General features: G+C 40.8%; 2 protein-coding genes across 2 annotated transcripts; one reads left to right on the forward strand and one right to left on the reverse strand.

The window, feature by feature from the left end:
* The first annotated feature begins 996 nt into the window (after positions 1–996).
* Positions 997–16,606, forward strand: LOC135103076 (ficolin-2-like). Its single transcript, XM_064009040.1, has 4 exons — positions 997–1,630; positions 12,854–12,959; positions 13,271–13,404; positions 13,665–16,606. The coding sequence occupies exons 1-4, from the start codon at positions 1,012–1,014 to the stop codon at positions 13,892–13,894; spliced, it is 1,089 nt and encodes a 362-aa protein (XP_063865110.1). The 5' UTR covers positions 997–1,011; the 3' UTR covers positions 13,895–16,606.
* On the reverse strand, positions 16,206–20,603 carry LOC135103077 (nucleoside diphosphate kinase 6-like). The gene is made up of 4 exons (XM_064009041.1): positions 19,802–20,603; positions 18,317–18,459; positions 17,554–17,714; positions 16,206–16,986 (listed from the first exon to the last, which is right to left on the reverse strand). Exons 1-4 carry the CDS (start codon positions 19,871–19,873, stop codon positions 16,844–16,846), a joined length of 519 nt encoding a protein of 172 aa, XP_063865111.1. The 5' UTR covers positions 19,874–20,603; the 3' UTR covers positions 16,206–16,843.
* Between the last annotated feature and the right edge of the window lie 388 nt (positions 20,604–20,991).

Raw genomic sequence — 20,991 nt, forward strand, 5'->3', positions numbered from 1 at the left:
GAATGAAATGAAACGAGAGATGAAAGGGAAGGAGGGAGGAGTGGATAGATGGAAAGAATGAAGGAAGGTAGGAAGGTAGGAAGGTAAGAGGGATGGGAGGAAGAAAGGAGAGAGGGAGGGAAGGGAGGGAAAGAAGAAGGGAAGGGAGGGAAAGAAGAAGGGAAGGGAGGGAAAGAAGGAGGGAAGGGAGAGGAAAAATATTGGAAAGACAAAAATAACAAAGAAAACTCGTGTATCTTTGGAAGTAAGGAAGGAAAAAATAACGAAGAAAGGAAGGAGGAAACGAAAGAAAGAAAGAAAAAAAACAGGAGAAAACTCTTGTAGCACAGACCTTCATCATTCAACACACACACACACACACACACACACACACACACACACACACACACACACCACTACATACACCACCACCCAAATAACTTCCTCTCTTAACCACCATCACCACCACCACCACCCAAACCACCCACCCGAGCCTCCATCACTTCTCCGCCCCCCTTCACCACCACCACTACCACCCAAACACAACACGCCCCTCACATCCCTCTCCACACATCACGATGCTCACATGCCAACAACACTGCAACAATGTGCCTGATATTCTGCCCAAAACTCAACTAACTGTGTGCATGTTAACTAGCTGTGGTGAAGAGTAGAACTGGGGGATCTGGGAGGGCAGGGGGAGGAGGCAAATGGAGGGAGAGGGATAGAGAGAGAAGGAGGGAGGGAAGAGACCTGTGGGAATACGTGGGGTGGAATGGAATGATAAATGAAGCGTGGAGAAGAGAGAAGTGAGAGGCACGGATGAGTGAGCAGATAAGGAAAGTGGAGAAATGGAGTGGAGCAGGAGGAGGAGTGGGTGGGTAGGAGGTGGAGGAAGAAGAGGAGGAGAAGTAGTCACAAGAGGAGGAGAACAATGCGTGCTGGTATATTAGTAACTTTGCTATTTTTCTTTTTTTTCGAATCCACATGAAACAGCAAAACTCAGCCTAACATGAACTTTCTTAAACTACCATGCTACCTCTCTTTTTTCCCAAACCTTGTACTCTTCCCACTATTTTTCCTCTTCTCTGCCGTCACAACCTCTCCTCTCCCTCTTCTTTCCATTCCCTTCATTCTTTCTCCTACTTCTCTCCCTCCCCAACTTTCACTTTTACATATCTTTGCTTTTCTTGTTCTCTCTCTTTCTCCCTTCCCAATCGTTCCCACCCTCACTTCACTCTCCCAAAGCTTTCCCTCAGGTCTTCATTCTTCCCAACCTTTTCCTTCCCTTCAAATTCCCTCCCTGCTCTTCACTCACCAACCAGTCCCTTCTCCTTCTTCCCTTCTTTCCCAGTCGTTCCCACCTATCTTTCACTCTCTCTTCTCTTTCCTTCTTTCCACAGCTCTTCATTCTTCCCAAGCTTTTTTTCTTTTGCCATTTTTTCCTCGGCCCGCGCTGCCTCACCCTTGCCTCCCGCGGGACACGAGGTAACCAAGACATCATTGCAGGTCTGGTGCGACCACACGACCAACGGCGGAGGATGGACAGTGCTCCTGGCGCGCCTCGAGCAAGCCAAGCAGGAGGACTTCAGCAGGGGATGGGCAGAGTACAAGAAGGGTATTGGTGATCCCGCCGCCGAGCACTGGCTGGGTGAGTGTAGTAGTAATAGAAGTAGTAGTAGTAGTAGTGATGCTTCCCGAATATAGTTACCTAAACACAGCCACACCACTCTTAACACAGCAAAACACAGCCACACCACTTATAACATAACTAAATACACATACACTATTCCCAACACAGCTAGACACAGCCATACCACTTCTAACACAGCCAAACACAGCCACACCACTCCTAACACAGCCAAACACAACTAAACACAGCCACACCACTCGTAACACAGCCAAACACAGCAAAATACAGCTGCACCACTCCTAACACAGCCAAACACAGCTAAACACTCCTACACCCTCAAAACACTCAACATTGGGGCTGCACCCACACGCATTCGCTCCAAGTGTAAGTAAATAGCCCGGGGCAGGCGGAAGTGAGTGTGTGAGTGAGCGAGTGAGGGAGAGAGGGAGAGGGAGGGAGGGACGGGAGGGAGAGTATAGGTTCAAGTGTTAATGAGCTGGATTGCAGTGTAAATAACTAGAGAGCAATACATTTCCGAGGGGAGCGTGTGTGTGTGTATGTGTGTGTGTGTGTGTGTGTGGACGTGCACTCTTCAATTTCCCGCGTCTCTCCTCTCGGTCTTTGTTATCATTCCAGTCTCGTACTTTGAAACACTTGGTACATACTTTTACGAGAACCACTTTCAAAGACCATCGAGATGATTAGTACGTAGAGTTCTTGTTCGTGTTCCCCCCACTGACAACGCAGAAGAATCACTTGCTAAACTACCACTACAATCAAGAAAGGACGCTTGAAAACCCCAACAACTCCCACTAGACTAGAACACGTTAATTAAAAGTAGTTCAGATAAGTTGTTGAAACGTTTTACTCGAGACTGGAGCTTTTAAATTTACGTTCCTGAGAGAGACGTAGGTCAAGAGTGGATCTGATATACACTTCTTTAAATGGGGATATAACAAGGATGACATATGAAGAGTCATCAGGGTCATTAATCAGGATAGGACAAGAAGTAATGGGTTCAAGCATGATCTACCTCGATTTTAAAAGCTAGGAAGGAATTAGTTCTCAAATATAGAGTGGTAGATGAATGCAATAGACTCAGTAAACAGGTTGTTTGTGCCGAGCCATTAGGGCGCTTTAAAAGAAGATGAGATAAGATTATAGAATTATAGATGAATATGATAGGTGCAGAGACTACCACATGTACATAGGCCTGTCGCTTTTCTGCAGCTTCCCTTACTTTATTACGTTTTTCTTTTATGTTCTTATGGAAAAAAGAAAACGTACACACAACAACATAAGACGCACAATACTTCCACACCTTCCACTTAATAACACGTCTCCTTACATCTGATACCCCGAGTTTCCAGTCTGTCCCACCGCGAGTCTCCAGTCTTTCCCTGCACATTAAGGACTGATGGGTGTGGAGGCGGGGACACAGAATAGGAATACATCAGATTACCTTCATTTGACCGTCTCACGTACAAATGTAGACATTTTCACAGCCGAGTTAGAAGAAAGAGAGAGAGAGGGAAAGGGATTGAGAGAAAAGGGAATAAAAGAATAGGTTGGTAGAAGGATTGGTAGTAAGACTAGTGTGTTAAACTTGCCTACTTACCCACCTATCTACCTATTGTACCTTCTTAGCTTCTTCATACCTGTGCTTATTTCTCCCCAAATGAAAAGAAAGATAAGTTGGTAGGTAGAAAGGTAGTAGGTAGGTAGGTAGACAGGCAGGAAGGAAGGCGGGCAGACAGATAGGTAGAGAGATCAAATGAGTGGGTGTTCACTCACTCACTCTATCCACCTACCTATCTGTCTGTCTACCTTCCTGATACAGACAGTAGTGGTAGATAGGCGGAATGATAGGGAAGAAGTAGAGGAAAGAAGAAAGAAGAAAAAATACAGCGTTCATCTCACACTACATCAAGTACACGGGAGCCTTATTAGCGAGTACACGGCAGGAAACTCCACTACACGCACGCTAACATACTCCGTCCCACCTCGCCTCGCCTTACCTCACCTTGCCTCGCCTCCAAACACACCCCACCTCCTCTCGCCTCGCCTCGCCTCCTTCCAGGCAACACCGCAACCCTCACACGTACAGATAGCACAAGACATCACGGGGCGGTGTATAAAAACGTCACTGTGAGATATTGCAGGATGAGGGGAAAGTGGAACGCGGTTATGGAAGTTGTTATGACGGAGGGCAGCGGTGAGGCGACGGGTGTTATTTATGGATGCGGTCACACGGCAGCCTCGTCAGGAGCTGAATGTGCCTCGCTGCTCCCATGAATAATTATTACGGTATGGTTGTTATTGCTGGTGCAGGATGAGGTGGTAGTGATGGTGGCGGTGGTGGTGAGAATACAGTAGCAGAATGTATAACTGAAATAAGGCATTCCGCTTAAAGGGTTTCAGTCATATTCTCAAAAGTTTCATCGCCTGATCTCCACTACTATTTTTATCAGGCTCTACTGGAAGTTATTAGCATTTACAGGCGTGTTTTAGTAATCCCAGTGATGGATGAATAAGGAATATGTATCGTGAATAGGATAAAACACCTTTATGAACCTGAATAATCACTTTTGTGGCCTCTGGAATAGTTCAAAAGGCGGTTCAGCCCACGGGCCAGTAAACAAAGCTATTCCAAGCCGCAGGACGAACAAGAGGAGCAGCTTATGATTGACAGATTGATTAACTAATAGATTGATTTAAGACACTGATGAGGGATTCCTTTCCTGGACTCGTGTGGCGCGCGTAACCCGAGAGGAGAAATCATTATCTCCCTTCCCTTCCACTTTATCGAGGACCTGACCTGCTAACTTCCTCGTATCCACAACTTCACCGGTTGGCATCCTTTCCGCCTCGCACACGACGAGGAAACACGACATAAAACACCGATAACACAACCTCCACATTCCCAACTGTTTTAGCTTACAGGTAAATGAAAACAAGTATATGCCCCGCGTAATGCAACCCCAGTTAACACAACTTTGAGTCACCCTGACATGCGATCTTCCCTATTACCTCAGCTTATTACCTGAACTTCCCCGTGAGATCAAGAGACCGCATTCCCTAATGTTTCGGCGTCTTATCTTCACTACTTTTAACAGGCTCTGGTGGAAGTTACTGGAGTTTCTCAGGAGTGTTTTCGTTATCCTAGTGATAGTTTACCGAGGATTATGTATCATGAATGGGGGAAAAAATATATAAGACCACCTAATCCTCTCTATGGCCTCTGAAAATAGTTGTAATGAATTCCCAAACATTTCGGCGTCTTATCTCCACTACTTTTACCAGGCTCTACTGGAAGTTTCTGGGAGATATCGAGAGTTCCCATTTTCCTAGTGATAGTTTAGCAAAGATGATGTGACTATAAATAGGGAAAACATGAGAACCCAATTAAATATCTATGTGGCCTTTGAAAATAGTCGTAATGAGAATCCAAAGCGTTTTTAAAATCCAAATCCACCTCCTGCTAAGTAACCTTTCCTGCAACTTTGCTACCAAACCTTGACTACATTTTCTAACTATTAATGTCTTACTAAAACTTCGAGTCTCCTTTTGATATCCCTGCATTACCGAAGCCCTCAGCATTCTTTTACTATTATATTTTCAGCATCCCAACTATTCTCTTCCCACAGCCCGCTACGTTGCTGTCATCCTATTCCTCTGTCCTGTTCCCCCTATCTCCCGTGTTCGGAGCTCCTAAACACGCCTCCCATCACTAAAATGTTTCCATCACCATAAAAACTTCTTTACTACCACTGCACTGTTGACAATTCCCTAAACAGTTCTTTTTACACTTTTGCAGAGTTACCTACATCCTATGCGTTCCATTTTTTTTTTTCCTTCTTTTTTTTTTCTCTCTCTCCTTTTTTTTTTTCTCCTTCTCACTACAGGTACAGTTTTGCCAACATCGTGTATTTAATCATCCAACAAGTGCGGCGCTGCTTGTTATACAGTAACTTTAGCTGAGGGTGTTCAGGGTTTTGGTAATGTTTCAGAAATCGGAGGGCAAACTTGTTATGAAATAAGTTGGATGGTCAGGGTTGAATGGAGAAAGTATCAGGAACGTATTGTGTATTTAAGTTTTAGTAGTACTTTAGAAATGCATAGTTATTAAAAGAGTTGGATGCTTAGCGTTTAAGGATGGTTGGGGTATCAGTAATGTATAGTATGTAGTTAACACTGCAATGCTACCCTCGCCTTATTGACCATCCAATCTTAACCATTCAACTCTTTCGATAACAGTGAGTCTTATCTTACATTAGCTCACCCTCCTGTTCCTGAAATACGAAGAAATCCTAAACGTAATCAGCTTAAGTAACATTCTAACAAGCAGCGTAAATGTTCTTCCCAGTATTACAGCAGCGGGGGCTTGGCGTGGTGAGCGGGGAGGCCTGGCATGACCGTCCAGCAAAGGGAGGGGTGAGCAGCAGTAATGGGCGCGATGAATGGCTCTCACCACACACATACTAACAATTTTATGGCGTGTTCCGTGTCCGCGCAGGCCACGTGTGTTTGGCGAGTCCATATTTGCTTCATTTGAATTTGTAACCATTTTCAACCCAATAACTGTGAGCTCTGCCTCCCGCCCCGTCTCATCCTCTGGGAAATAGCAAAGTAATACTGTAATCGCCAATTGTGTGTGTGTGTGTGTGTGTGTGTGTGTGTGTGTGTGTGTGTAAGAATTCATATCGCAAGGAAATTCTATACACGCCACCCTCGGCTGGGCAATGATTTATCACCACTGTAATGGCCGAGGTAGCAGACAACAGGCAAGAGTGGAGCAGCAGGCCACAGCCGAGGCAACAGAGGCCCCGGCGCAGGCAACAGGCCACAGTGAGCAAAAGCCGTCACAAACCAACGGTGGCTTTAGAGGGAACCTATACGAGTGCTGCTTTTGGAAGTAGCAAGTGGACTGCCTCCTCACTGCCCACAATGCGATATCCTACGGCCGCCTTAACTCAGTATCGCAGGAAAAACACTACTTTGTCAACGAGACGCGTCAGGAGAGGATAAGTACCGAGGCATGGAAGGCAATGAGTCACACGAGGCCAGCAACATTCATATATCTACCCCACGCTCAGCAACCTCGCACAGCAACTCCTAAGTACTTCCTAGCATTCAGTTCCATGAAAGTGGTCTGGTTCAGCTCTCCAAGCCTGCTCGGGACGGCCCCTAAGCCTCACGTACACCTGACAGAAAGCTCAAGATATTTCAGGATCCGAGCTAGTTTCGCCCGGTATTAGTGGCCAAGAAGTTAAAGCACTTGCAAGGAAAGATCTCACAGACTTCCTCAGTAATTTGGCTTTGAATCATGCGGCACAAGGAAGTGCCAGGAGGGATTTCACAAGCTTAATATGGTGCTGTCTTTTTATCCTTTTCTTTTCCATCAAGCATTGTGAGAAGCAAGAGTCGAGCGGTTCCCATTCAGATTTGCTGCCGCCGATCACCATGACAACACGGCGCGGGGCCAAAGGTGTTGTATTCTATCAAGAACTAAACGTTCGGGGAGCAGCTCCAGCACAGGCCAGGTGGAGCGAGGCCTCGGGGACACCTACGTCACCTTCATTACCATGTACATGAGGCTGATGCCGCGCCCCACTGCCGCCACCTGCACCCCGCGAGGATCTGCATCTGATGAAGGCTTTGTCCAATTATACCTTCGGCCAACCCAAGAAGGCCACAACAGCCAAATTCAGCTGCCACCTGTGGAGCGTCGCGGAGCATGTGGCTGCACTGGCCCTGTTCGATCCAGTGCTCCAAGCCGCCACACACCCAATGGAAACCCGCGAGGCAGGAAAAGATGTACCCGGCAACTGACAGGTCTCCAGATTAAGAGCGGCCGCCAGGTAAAATGTCCGTCTTGCAGCTGCAAACAGTCAAGGAGAATTTCCTGCACCGAGTTAAGTTGCCATTGCCTGCAGAATATACTCTTTTCCTTCCTTCCTTCCTTCCTTTCTTCCTCCCTTCCTTCCTTTTTTTCCTTCCGGGGAGCTACTGCCCTCACCAACAGTTCCCAACGCCCTCACCAATATAGCCCCGAGCGGTGCAAGACTTTTACAGACAGCCTTTTATAGAGATGCTCACCCGGGCGACACGTAATCCCACTTTCTTTAGCCAGCTCTGGTGACCGCCGCTAAACGCATCCACGTCAAAACAAAAGCCAACAAAACACAACAAAGGGACCCAGGAGTCTATCAGTCCCCCACCTTTAATACCCACAAGCGGAGTGTGGAGCCTTCCTATTGCCCTGTACTGGCCACTTTATGGGGACAGGATTGCCAGTCCCGCCACCAAGCTGCCTTTAGAGGGATAGACGGAAAACACTCATGCCCTTAAGCTGAGATATTATTTCGATGAGAATTATAATATATTTTCCCAGGGATATTTTCTCACGGTCACAGTTTACGGCCCATATTCACCTAACTACGTAATTGGGCGCGCAGTAAAGGCCGGTGCAGTAATGGTGATGAGGGGCGCCGGATGAGAAAGTCCAGAGGGATCCTGTCCGGCTAACTCAACGGCAAATTACCTGGATTCCGGATCTGGCTGGACACATGAGCTTTAAGGAAGTGACTCACATAATGACTCACATATTTACAGTAATCTCCCTGCGTACATTTACACTTTACATCTACAGCACCTCGTTTCAGCAGCTCGGGGTGTATTTAATTTACTATAAAAAAACGTAACATTTCGTGACAAAAAAAAAAAAGAGGAAAATCAGTCGGAAAAGTAAAAAGAAAGAAGTGAGGTCATCGTATAGAAATAATTTCAAATAAAAGAATATTTCATTACGAAAAAAAATAAAAAACACATTCAGAAAAGAAGAAAAAGAATGGAAGTCCCTGTTTAAAAAGCTCTCAGTGTTTTAACGTCGCAATTATTCACCATTAAAAGAAAAAAAAAACTGTCTAGACCAATGAAAATCTATCTAGAAAGGCAAAACAAAAAGAAAGAAGAGGACCCCTCCTTTTAGTCGCTCAGAATATATAAACTACCTTACGAAGAACAAAACAGTACACGAAAAACAAAAACATTCATTCAGGAAAGTAGAGAAAAGAAGAGCGCTCCCTAAACACGAGAGCTGAAACCCACGCCAGAACCATAACCAAGGCCGGCGCCGCAGTCTGTCTCTACACTGCAGCCATTTCCCCGCACAGATTCACTAACCGTGCGTCGCTTTCCCTCCTTTACTGTCGCGGAAACAAGTCTGCGTTAAACCGCCAAGTAGGTTCTAGTAACTTAAGAATGCAGATACATACATGAAGAGTGAATATCCCTGAAATACGAGAATTGCAGGTAAATTCAATGTTATCAGTCCATCACTGCCAGGATCATCAGCGTTAGCATGCTGAGGACCCAACAAAAGACACTATGACAAGTATGAAGTTGGGATGAGGGGAGGGAGCAATAAACCCGTATTCAGAAACACTGTTCTCTCATCACGGTTATTTCCAAAGACCACAAGTGTTCCTTCTGTTAATAATGTAGAAACCTTGGTAATCTGTCACCAGAACCGTATATACACCCTTAAAAGAGACTGTAACTTCAACTAGAGTCTTTTAGAAGTAGTAGAGTTGCGGCGCAGAAGTGTTTCAGAATATAGTTCTTTCCATCAGTTCTTAAGAGGCTTCGTGAATGCATACGGCCAAAGGGAAACTTGGTTAAATTCTCTCTCTCTCTCTCTCTCTCTCTCTCTCTCTCTCTCTCTCTCTCTCTCTCTCTCTCTCTCTCTCTCTCTCTCTCTCTCTCTCTCTCTCAGGGGTCATTGATCGAGACACCAAATGGACTAATATAATAAAGTAAATGTTCCACGCAATTAAAAGTAAAATTACTAAAGAATGAAGAGTGAAGTACAGTCATCGTAATTCACGTGTCTTTTGAATGTTTCGTTATTTCATGCTTTACATTTTATCCACCAACTGTAGTGCGCTGGAGGCCCTGCGTTACATTTACACAGTCGTCACAGTTACAGCCTCACACTTCGAAAACTCTTGATTAAAAAATACAAACAAGGAGAGGCTAGATAATAAAAGCTTCCAAATTGTTGCAAGGGCCGCTTTACACTCGTCGTAAACTCTCTCTCTCTCTCTCTCTCTCTCTCTCTCTCTCTCTCTCTACAACGTCAGACTGGAAAAGTAAAGTCAAGAGTGACGTTCGCACAATACAACAGCAACTGGTCACCTTCAATGCAACAAAGAAAAAAAAAGAATTAAAAGAAAAATCCCTGCAGTATCGGAAACATGCAACACCCACCACTGGGGTCCCACCGAGGCGAAATAGACCGAACTAAACATTGCAATAGCTCCACCACCCACGACACACAGCGACTACTACACACACACACTATACTCTGCTGCTTGCGAACTGACTGAAGATATGCCTGCCTAAAAAAGGGGAATTGGTTCATATGACAAACTCAGATTTAAATGCCCTGCTAGTCTGACGAAAACCCTTCCACTCTTGATCTTAACTTTCTCTTTATTTATTTTTTTTATTCCATCTTTCCTCCTCTAAGCTGAACTTGGCACTAAAATACAAGAACTTCAACAAAATACATCCTCCATTCAAAATTTTGTATTAATAACACGAACATTCAGATATTCAGTGATATGTAACAAACTAATCATTGCATCGCGACAATATGATACATCCTTAAGTGGAACATTTATTACTTCATTTGGTGTCTCGATCATTGACCCATGAGAGAGAGAGAGAGAGAGAGAGAGAGAGAGAAAGAGTAATTGACATGTCAGAATAACGTATATGCTGCTCTTAATTTGCATGTAATCAGTTTATCATGATTTATTAATAATGGTTCCATGTGCACATTAGTTAAGTAATGAGACAAGCAAAGCATCGTCGCATCCTGAGTAAACATGCAGCTTAAGGTTTGAATCAGCCATTACAAGCACACCATAACACACGAAATTTATAACAATATTTCCCTCCCAAAGATACTATATGGCCCATCCTAGCAATCAGCATTTAATCGCATGTAAATGTATTGTAATAGGTGGGTGGAAATACAATAATAATTAGATATAACTTAATTATAAGCAAAATTACTTGAAACAGTGCATCAGAGTACCGTGAATGTCACTATTCATTAATAATTTTGATATACACACCATCTTTGTCTTGGCTACGTATGGCGCTGCTTTCCGAAAGTTGAATTCCTTAGCTACGTATGGCATTTCCTACTACGTAAGCATACACTTGCATTCCTAAGCTGGGTATTTCCTAGGCTACATGGTGCCATTCTAACGTACACATGGAGTTATTGACCTACCCTACATATGACATTTTCCGAAGCTACAGACAAGTTAGTCAAGACAAGATATAGTCTGTACTCTTAAAGTTATCATCGTCTTACTTCGACTACATGCTACAGACTGCACCGGGCATTTCAGATTTAAATACCCTAATGCCACGTATAAGCTACTAAAACGACGCTTCCACCACCACCACCACCATCACTAACAACAACAACAACAACAACAACAACACTAGAACTGTACTGCAAGGGGCATTTCAGATTTAAATGCCCTATCGCCATGTATAACCTACTAAAACGAGGCTTCCATCATCATCACCATCATTCTCCTAAGCTACAGACAAGTTTATTCGGTCACGTGACTGCGAGGCATCTAATATTTAAATACCCTAACACCACGTATAGCCTGAGGCTAACGACCGAGTGGTCATTAAAGTGTAAGGATGTTTAGGGAACTGCATACAAGTCCTACCTTTTTTATGTTCAGTGGCGTTAATTCACTATGCCTATCTTGGTCCTCTGTTACTCGTGAACCAGCACTTGCCTCAACGTAATGGTGTTCACTCCCGCAGTGGGAAGTCACGCACGCATGCACATACACATTCTCACGTCACACCTGCCCGCTACCATGTCTCGCTTTTGAGACACACACACACACACACACACACACATATATATATATATATATATATATATATATATATATATATATATATATATATATATATATATATATATATATATATATATATATATATATATATATATATATATATATATATATATATATATATATATATATATATATATTTTTTTTTTTTTTTTTTTTTTTTTTTTTTTTACGGTAATATACAATTAGTTAAATGTTATGTAATATCTAAACTTGCATAATCATGCAGGTATACACATTACAAAAGAAACTATATATATACATATATATTTTGGATCACCTGAAGATCCGCCACCCCACAGGGATCACCTGAAGATCCGCCACCCCAGATTGTCTCACCTGAAGATCCGCCACCCCAGACTCTCTCACTTGGTTAGGTTAGGTTAGGTTAGGTTAGGTTAGCCTAACCTAACCTAACCTAACTATATGAACGCATTAAAAAACTGAGTGGATATAAAAAAATGCAGAAAAAAGTTTACTTCATTAAAAGTATGGGATCACCTGAAGATCCGCCACCCCAGATTGTCTCACCTGAAGATCTGCCACCCCGAGTGCGGCTGGGGTGGCGGATCTTCAGGTGATCCTATATTTTTTTTTCAAATAGCAACATTATGAATAATTATAAAATGGTGACAAGTGCTTCAAACAAGGTCGACGTCATTCTGTGACGTTAGCGCGGCGCGCCAACACCGGATTCGACTCTCACTTCGGTATCGTTTTGAACCTATCGCGAGAACTGTATTTTGCCAAACGTGTGGGACCACTATAACCACATCATGAATGATATGGATAGGAAAGGAGATAGATCAACACGATTTCTTTTTAATTATCGGTGTAGCTTCTTAGCTATTTTCATTATCTGTTTCATCATTGCAGACCTTTTAACAACTGTTATGCCGAGTGAATTATGCCCTCATATAATCATTACTTTATCCTGTACCTGAAACTGCACACTTTTAATGTCTTTGCATTTATTAAATCATTCACCATTCCTATTCCTCCATCACAATAGAAACTTTCAGGACCTCCACTCCTCTGCCAGGAGTAAAGTACTAAATAGGCGGTCAAAGGAGGAAAACGCCATCCAGTCCTCGACTCTATACAACATTTTCCACACCAATCAATCTCAGTGTCTTAACCCTACATGCTGGTATACCTTGAATCCATGGTCCATTACTTTCCATTAATATTTTTATATGTTATGGCACATAATGTTTATCTATAATATCTTAAAGAAAAATTCTAAAGTATTAATGTACTGACTGCCTCTTCTCCACAGGTCTTGAAGCCCTGCATGTCATGACTAAAGGCAGAAACCACGAGCTGCGAGTGAACATCACAGACTGGAACAATGGCTCCACATGGGCTGAATGGAAGGAGTTCAGGTGAGGTGATGCACTTCTCCCTGTGTCTGGGTAATAGGTATTGCTTGCACCAGTGAGTGACACAATGACAGTATGAATCGTCCCTTTATTCATATATCAGGCTGACATCTTCCTTTCAGGCTCTCAGCCTCTATGGATGATCAGCATTATTTTGTAAAAATAATCTAAAACCCTGAGGACAATCCTATGAAGTGTCTATTGTTGGTATATATTCTATAATTATGAAATGCTCTCTTCACACATAACCTGCAAACATTTGCCTCTGCCATTCACTTATTTCATGGAGATATTTACCCTGATATGCTCAACAGAGTGGCACCAGAGAGTGAGAAGTACAAACTGACCGTGGGGAGATACACCAGTGACTCCCATGCCGGGGACGCCCTCAAATGGCACAATGGCATGCAGTTCTCCACTCCAGACCGTGACAATGATGTTCTGCTTGGTAAGAAAAATCTGCATCCATATGACAAATGTCTTGGAAAAACAAAACTATGTAAACTGATTTAATCTACATATACAAAGACCTTTCATACCTACAATTCCTCTCATATCTAAATTCATCAGTTTGCACTTCCTTTATCTTGATGTTTCAGTTTTACACTTGTCAAAGAAAGGCATAACCAACCTCACATTGATAATTTCAATACCATTATGTACATTCTATTTACTTCTACCTCATAACATCTGATATCACCCTTCTAGGTGGTCACTGTGCCAAAAAGAATGATGGAGGATGGTGGTTCCGAGGTTACCGTGGCTGCTACCAAGCCCACCCCACTGGGCGCTACCAGCACAACCCAGGAGACCCACCCAAAACTTCAGTCACTTCCCGTAACTTTGAGCTCGGGCCGGTGCTGGTTTGGCAGAACTGGCGGGGAGAGAGCTACTATCCCAAGACCCTGTTTCTCATGTTCCGGCCAATGTTAAACTAAGGGAACACTGTGAATTGCAAATGGAATGCTCCCTGACTGTGAGGCAGTGTCTCTGTAATGCATCAGACTTAGACGGGGTGAGATGCTGCACAGATGGGTTGCTAATCTTAGTAGGAGTAAGAGTTCAACATTATTGTATTAGGATTATGATTAGCTGTGATGGGAAAATTTGAGGAGAAAGTTAAATTTTTTTTTCTGGATTCCCTAGTGACCTCTTGTATCATGTATTATACAGTTATTCACATGAAATGAGTGCATCAGTAGTCTACCTTATATTACAGTAAATATTTGAAATAATTACTGTAGCTTGAGAGTCTTGAACATGAAACATGATCTCCTGAGACACTAACACAAATATGGAAATACAATAGAGGTAAGATAATAATACAAACCATTTTTTTTCCTTTTCAAATGTGCCAGAGATGGATATTTTTGTGTTTTGCAGTTCAAAGATGATGGCATTTAAAATTTAAAAAATTAATTAAAAAACATATTGGTACACAGTGCATACTGTATATATTGGTCATGTTTACAGTATTTCTTTTCCAAGAATATGGATTCAGGGTTCAAAATTCCTTACTTTCACAAAACACAAACATGTATGTACAGCACAATCATTAACTACAATGAACAAAAGTAATTCCACGGACATGATTGTAGGTAACTTGAGATTGTTCAGTAACTGCACCTGACAAAATGAAACAACAGGGAGAGTACACCACCAGGGCAATGTAGAGTTCCCCTCAAGAAGCTGAAGCCCAAGGCAGAATCAAACATTAATCTTATATGGGAAGTGTTCACTAAAATAAGCCCTCTCCTATACAGTTCATTAATTTCTAGACCTTTAAGGCCCATTGTCATGTCTCTGTACTGCCGTGTATCCGTTGTGGTAGGATTGTTGTAGCTCTTAGCTTATTGATTCCCTTCACCTATTTGGAAATCTTGCCAATCTCAACTCAATTTTATCACCCACACTGCAAGCATAAAAATGGCATCACTTTACCCAACCAAATCAATTTCCATAGCAATAGGAAATGGTTACAAAAGCTTCCCTTCTATACACTCTTATCATTTCTATTATAAGAGCAAATCTCACCATATATACTTTGTTTCATATAATTAACTTCATTCTCTGAGGCCTGCATTTACTAATCTTTCCATTTATATCATTTAAATCTATGGAAAATAACAAAATCAATTGTCTCTACATATGTCAGGTTCATTCACCACTGTCTATTAGTCACTATTATAATTATCAACCAAAATTCTTGTCCTTTACCCAAAAGCTCACAGTAGACAGTTCCAAAACAGGTGATAGCACACTTGAATACAAAAAATCAACATCTCTTAATGCTATTCAGTTCAATAAACTTCAGTCAAATTCCCTCCAACTCATTATAATTTGATCTGTCAATCTATATCTGTATCCCAGAGTGACATCCCCACAAAGACAAGACACCCCACATGCACACACACCCACATCCTCACACACACACAAACAAACATACCTAGTCATCTATCTATTTGTAGATACATATAATTTTATACTGAACAACAAAGCTGATGTTACCTGCCAGCTCTAGCAGTGTCCTCTGACCTTGCCAATTTCTGGAAGTACCACAACTCTTCTTGATTACAAGTATTAAAACCTCTGTTTCCAACACAACATTTATGAACAGTACTTAGCCTCTCACTGCTTGTCTTAAGACGGTGTGGCATTCCATACTCTACCACAACTCGGCATAAACTTGATTCACTCCACACTAAACAAGGACAAACACTATTCCTGTACCACTGTAGTATTTCCCAGTACAAGCCGCTTCACCCCTCACACACTTCATGATAAGGAGGGAGGCTATGACCATATATGTAGTCTTATTTATCGATTTGAACAATTCTTTGTCCTCTACCTTTTAAATCATATGAAAGAAAATTCAGTTAGTGCATGCCTATTAGAAAATACATAATAATCAACAGGTAGCTGGTTTTAGTCATTAATCTTATGTCTAACTTCTACTTCTTAGTACTATATTTCTAAGACTACAGTTTATTTCCGTAGCTGAGTTCCAAATACATGTGTGTGCGGGTAGTTGTGTGTGGACAAGTCTTCCTTTTACCACCTTTCATTAGTGTCATGAAATAAATGTTAAATGTGGTCATGTTAATTGCCATCAGTGAAATTCAGTAACAAAAACAGTTATTCACAGTCTCCTTTTGTTCATCATTTGAGTGATTTGTGATGTGCATGTAAATCTGTCCACAGCGACTCTCTAATTCTTGTCAATAATGGGTTGCAATATACATAGCCTTGTATTTTATTTAGCTTTATTGATGTATTTACAAAGAACTGTTCCCCAGTACTAGAATGCCTCTGATCACCCTTAACCCATTATTAACAAATATCACACTATAATGAAACCTACTGCAGTTATTATGTTCACTGCAGTTGTATAGTCCCTACTACATATTTTGTCTTAATATTTTAATTATAGTACTATAGGGCATCTCAAAACTCCTAATATGTATTTTCGTAGATATGGACCAATTTTGTCACTTGGAAAATATCAGATAGTAATTTGGAAGAAATCTCTGCATTGTATAACCAGGAGAAGATGACGAGCCAAACATGTGTGCCAAAAATTATATTAGACTTATGACTTCCTGTAGGCCTTACATTGTAGTCCTGTCTTGTGAATAAACTTTATACTTAAAGTTATTTTATAGTTCAAAAAATCTACCTTTATATATTCTGCAAGTGAAGGCAATGAAAGTCCCCATCTAATATTATTCAATAAGGCATCCTGGGGTTATTTTACACCATCACTATAAAATTCATTACTCTGTACATTGATGAATACAACAGCAAGTTTGTCACTGTTAAAAAAGGAGTCTCAGTGCTTGCTATCATATAAAGCCAAAATAGAAAAATTACATCTAGCTAATACTTAGTCATAACAATTTATGGACAAAATTTCTTTCATCCAAGTGAAATTCTCCTCTACGAAACTTTTCTTCGTCAAGCTTGTACCAATCATCACATGAAAATTCAGGGAAGAAAAACTTGATTTCACTTACTGCATTCTCTTCTCCATCTAGCAGTGAAAATATAGAAGTGTTAAGTTATATAAAAAATAAAAAAATCAATCAATCAATACCCAGACACAATAGTATATATTATACTTAGTCCTAATGGGATAACTTTTATGGCATTTTAAAGGACAGCAGCTTTAAATGAGACTAGTTTGGAAACATATAGGGATGATGATGACAACATTAAACCCAGATAACAAATCTGTGATGTGACCATATTAGTAACTAGTGGTACTGTAGTACTCATTGGAATATTAGCTGAATACTGATGAGCCAAGCTTAAGAATTTTCACAACAGCTGTCACCTCACACCACAGACACTCACATCCAGGCCCACCACATGAATTTCTCCATCACCAACATGAAACTCTCAGATGTGCCCAGATAACATAGTGATTCACGTCAATAGCCACATCTCAAACTCATAACTGCTCTTAATTACTTCTTTTCTAATATATCTACTCTCTATCTACTGCACATTTATTTTTCATGACACTGTGCTTCCATACTTCAAAATGGCAAGCAAGATAGGATCTCCTGACAAAACAAGTGGTAAGTAGCCTACTAACCTGAGCCATGAGTGGAGTTGCGAGTGTCTGTGAGACCATACAGCCCCCTGAGAGTATCTGGCGCCTCATACTTGGTCTTGTACACCTTGGTTGGTCCCATCAGAGTACGCCAGCGCCTGATGGCATCCTCATGAGCCAGGATGAGTGCTTGAGTAGGACCGCTAGGAAAGGAAAGTGATGGCACTCAGTCACAAGAGGCATCTTACATAATAGGCATCAATGTGCTTAGAAAAATTCATTGTGATTTTACATTGTTCTTCTGACAATTTATATGAAGAATCATATGAACTTTACATATTAATGACACTGGTATTGGTAACATGTGACACAATACCACTAAAACTTTTACATTTCTCACCATTTTTCTCTGGCTGCCTAAAATCATCTACTGTCATCATAACAACACATGCAAAAAACAAGAAAACAAAACATAATTTATGATTACTTGGAATCCAACACATAAATGCATACATGTAACCAACATATAAAAGCATGAATATAACACCACAATAAATGTCATTCAAAATTAGTTCAAATTAATGAGATATAATAAAAAAGTTACTTTAGAAAGATCATTTAATTTTGTAGCAACAAGATCAGGAAACATATATTGTAAGAAATAAACAAAAGAAAAAAAAGGTGTCATCAGGAGAGTATTATTTGTATCCCATCTACTGATTATAATCTATTTATCTCATATCTATTCACAGTGAATCTGAAAATTGCATGCAACACTGTTCTAAAATCAATACAATTTCCTTACCTTGCCATAAAAGTTACAAGCCTATTGTAGAAAAACTTCCCTTTGTGTTCTTTGTAGAACTCTTCTGTTTTCTCTCTCTGTAATCGGACTTCTTTGTGCCTCACGACAATGAAATCTTCCTGAATGATCTTGTTCCTTATAGCCTAAAAATCAAACATTTAATTCAGTGCAAATGAGACTGAACAGATTCTACCATGTGTTATACCTTATCAAGAGATTAATCAGTGGTTCTCAACCTTTTCTAGGTTCATGCACCCTAGTGGGAGCTTTTGAGAAGTTCATGTTATATCAAGTTACGACCTCACATTTACTTTTCATCATCTTTTCATTGTTTCAAAAACCAAAACATTACTAAACATGAGAAATGCATTGGTGTGAATGGAAATGAAGGCTTCACTGAATATATATAAAAAGAAAATAAATAGAATACTGAACAGTAGATCTATGGAATAACCTCGCAGAACAAGTATTCAGAAAAGCAGACATTGTAGTACTTGATAGGCATCTTGATGATCATTGGAAAACATTGATATGAAACACCACCACATGGCAAAAGTTAAGTATTGAAACAAACCCCCACCAGTAGGCAAGGGGCACCTCACAACGTTGTGGGGTTCAGGGGTGTGTGTGTGTGTCAGGGAGAAGGACTTTAGCTGGGCGGCTGAGAATGGCTGTGGCTATAACTCACCCAGTCACTCTCAGTGAGAAAAGTCACACAGAGCAGGGAAAGGAAAAGGCAGGCACTGGGACAGCAGGCACTCACACCGTCACAATCAGTCACACGCAAACTCTATTCACAAAGACTAGGTTAGGTTAGTTTCATTAGGTTAGATTTGTTTAGTTTGATTAGGTTGAGTTAGTTTAGTTAGATTACGTTAGTTTGGTTAGGTTAGGTTTGTTTGGTTAGGTCTGTTTGGTTAGACTGGTTAGGGTAAAATAGTTTAGTTAAGTTAGGTTAGTTTGGTTAGGTTAATTTTGCTAGGTTGAGTTAGGTAATGGTGTATGACAATCAGCTGGCAGCCATAGCAAACAACAGTTAGTCCTCTTGGGGAGGGGGAAACATTGCGAGTGATTGTTACTGCTGTTGTGTTTATTTGTGAGAACAAAATTATTTTTTCTGGTAGATTTGGGTCTGTTTTGTATTAATCTGCTTTTCGTTTTTATTGCAAAACATTGGTTTCTGAGATGAGAGGTCAGGGGAGAAAAAAAAATTATATATATATATATATATATATATATATATATATATATATATATATATATATATATATATATATATATATATATATATATATATATATATATATATATATATATATATATATATATATATATATATATTCAAAACAGGCCGAAAACAAAAAAAAAAGTTTCATCTGGAAGAGAAAATTTACTGAAATCAAAATAATCACTAACCATAGCCGGTAGTTTTCCCTAAGATTTCTCTAAGTAAGTCTACATAATGACCAGTTAGGCAGTCCTCACCTGCACTACATGGGGCACACGAGTAACGTCAGGTTTCAGCAGTGCCAGAGTCAATTGGAGGCGTCCGGCCATTGCCTTTTGTTCACCTTAAATCTTTCCAAGATTTTTCAACCACTTGTGTTTATCACGACCCTATACTTCCTTCTCTTATCTGCCGTTCTGATGCTGTTGAAACTTCTGAAGTCTCAGGGCCATGACATTTAGGGGTATACTCGCTTCAGCTGGCTGATCTTGGATTCAATTTAGCAGGTTCTGGGGTTGAGCAGTCAAGTGTTGTTTTGATTGGGGATTTGCATCTGTCTTTATTACGGCGTCGTGCCAAATTGTTCCAGGGGGCAAAATTTCTCCCGGGAATAATTTGGACCGGGGAACAAAATCTCTCCCACGGGTCCCACCGTCCAAATTGCTCCCGGGAACAATGTTGACAGGAGCAAAATTGGTCCCACCGTCCAAATTGCTCCTGAGAACAATTTCGACGGAAATCAACTCTATATGAAATTTTATTGGCTGTATAGAATTTTATTGGCAAATTAGTATTGCTTCGTTGTTTGTGGAATATGTTACAATATAAATGGAGCAAGTAGAAAAAAAAATTTCCCTATGAAAGTGTAAAGTCCTGCCACCATATTTTATATTTACGTTTTATCAACATCGTAATGGAGTTTTATTGACAAATTACAAATGTCACATTGTGAAATATTTTATGATAGAAATGGAGCAAGTAAACAAGACTATAGCGAGTGATAACAGAGTAATAAAACTTACTCCATGAACGAGTAAGTCCTATATCACTGTACACGTAGGTTACTTGTAAATAAAATGAATGTGATCATGTTCAGCGTTTACTGCTAGGAATTTCATTGTTTTTTTTTTTCTTGTATTCATAATCCATGTATAGCCTATATAAGCAAAGCAGTTTTTTCCATTAATTTCTGTGCCTTGTAGTTTCATTAATGTTTTATCGAAACTGTTAAAATTTCAATTGTGCAATGGTGACAGGTGGCGGGCTGGTGTGAACCGCGCCTATATTTTCCTTGCTACACACCCACGGTGCTTACCTCTCAACTGACGGCCGCCGAGACCCTTGGGAAGGGTGAGGGCCTAACAGTAATATGAAAAAAATATATATAAAATAAATAAAATAAATAAATAAATAAATAAATAAATAAGAATGGGCAAAAAAAAAAGCG

The sequence above is a fragment of the Scylla paramamosain genome, chromosome 8 (assembly GCF_035594125.1).
Source record: "Scylla paramamosain isolate STU-SP2022 chromosome 8, ASM3559412v1, whole genome shotgun sequence".
NCBI lineage: Eukaryota > Metazoa > Arthropoda > Malacostraca > Decapoda > Portunidae > Scylla > Scylla paramamosain.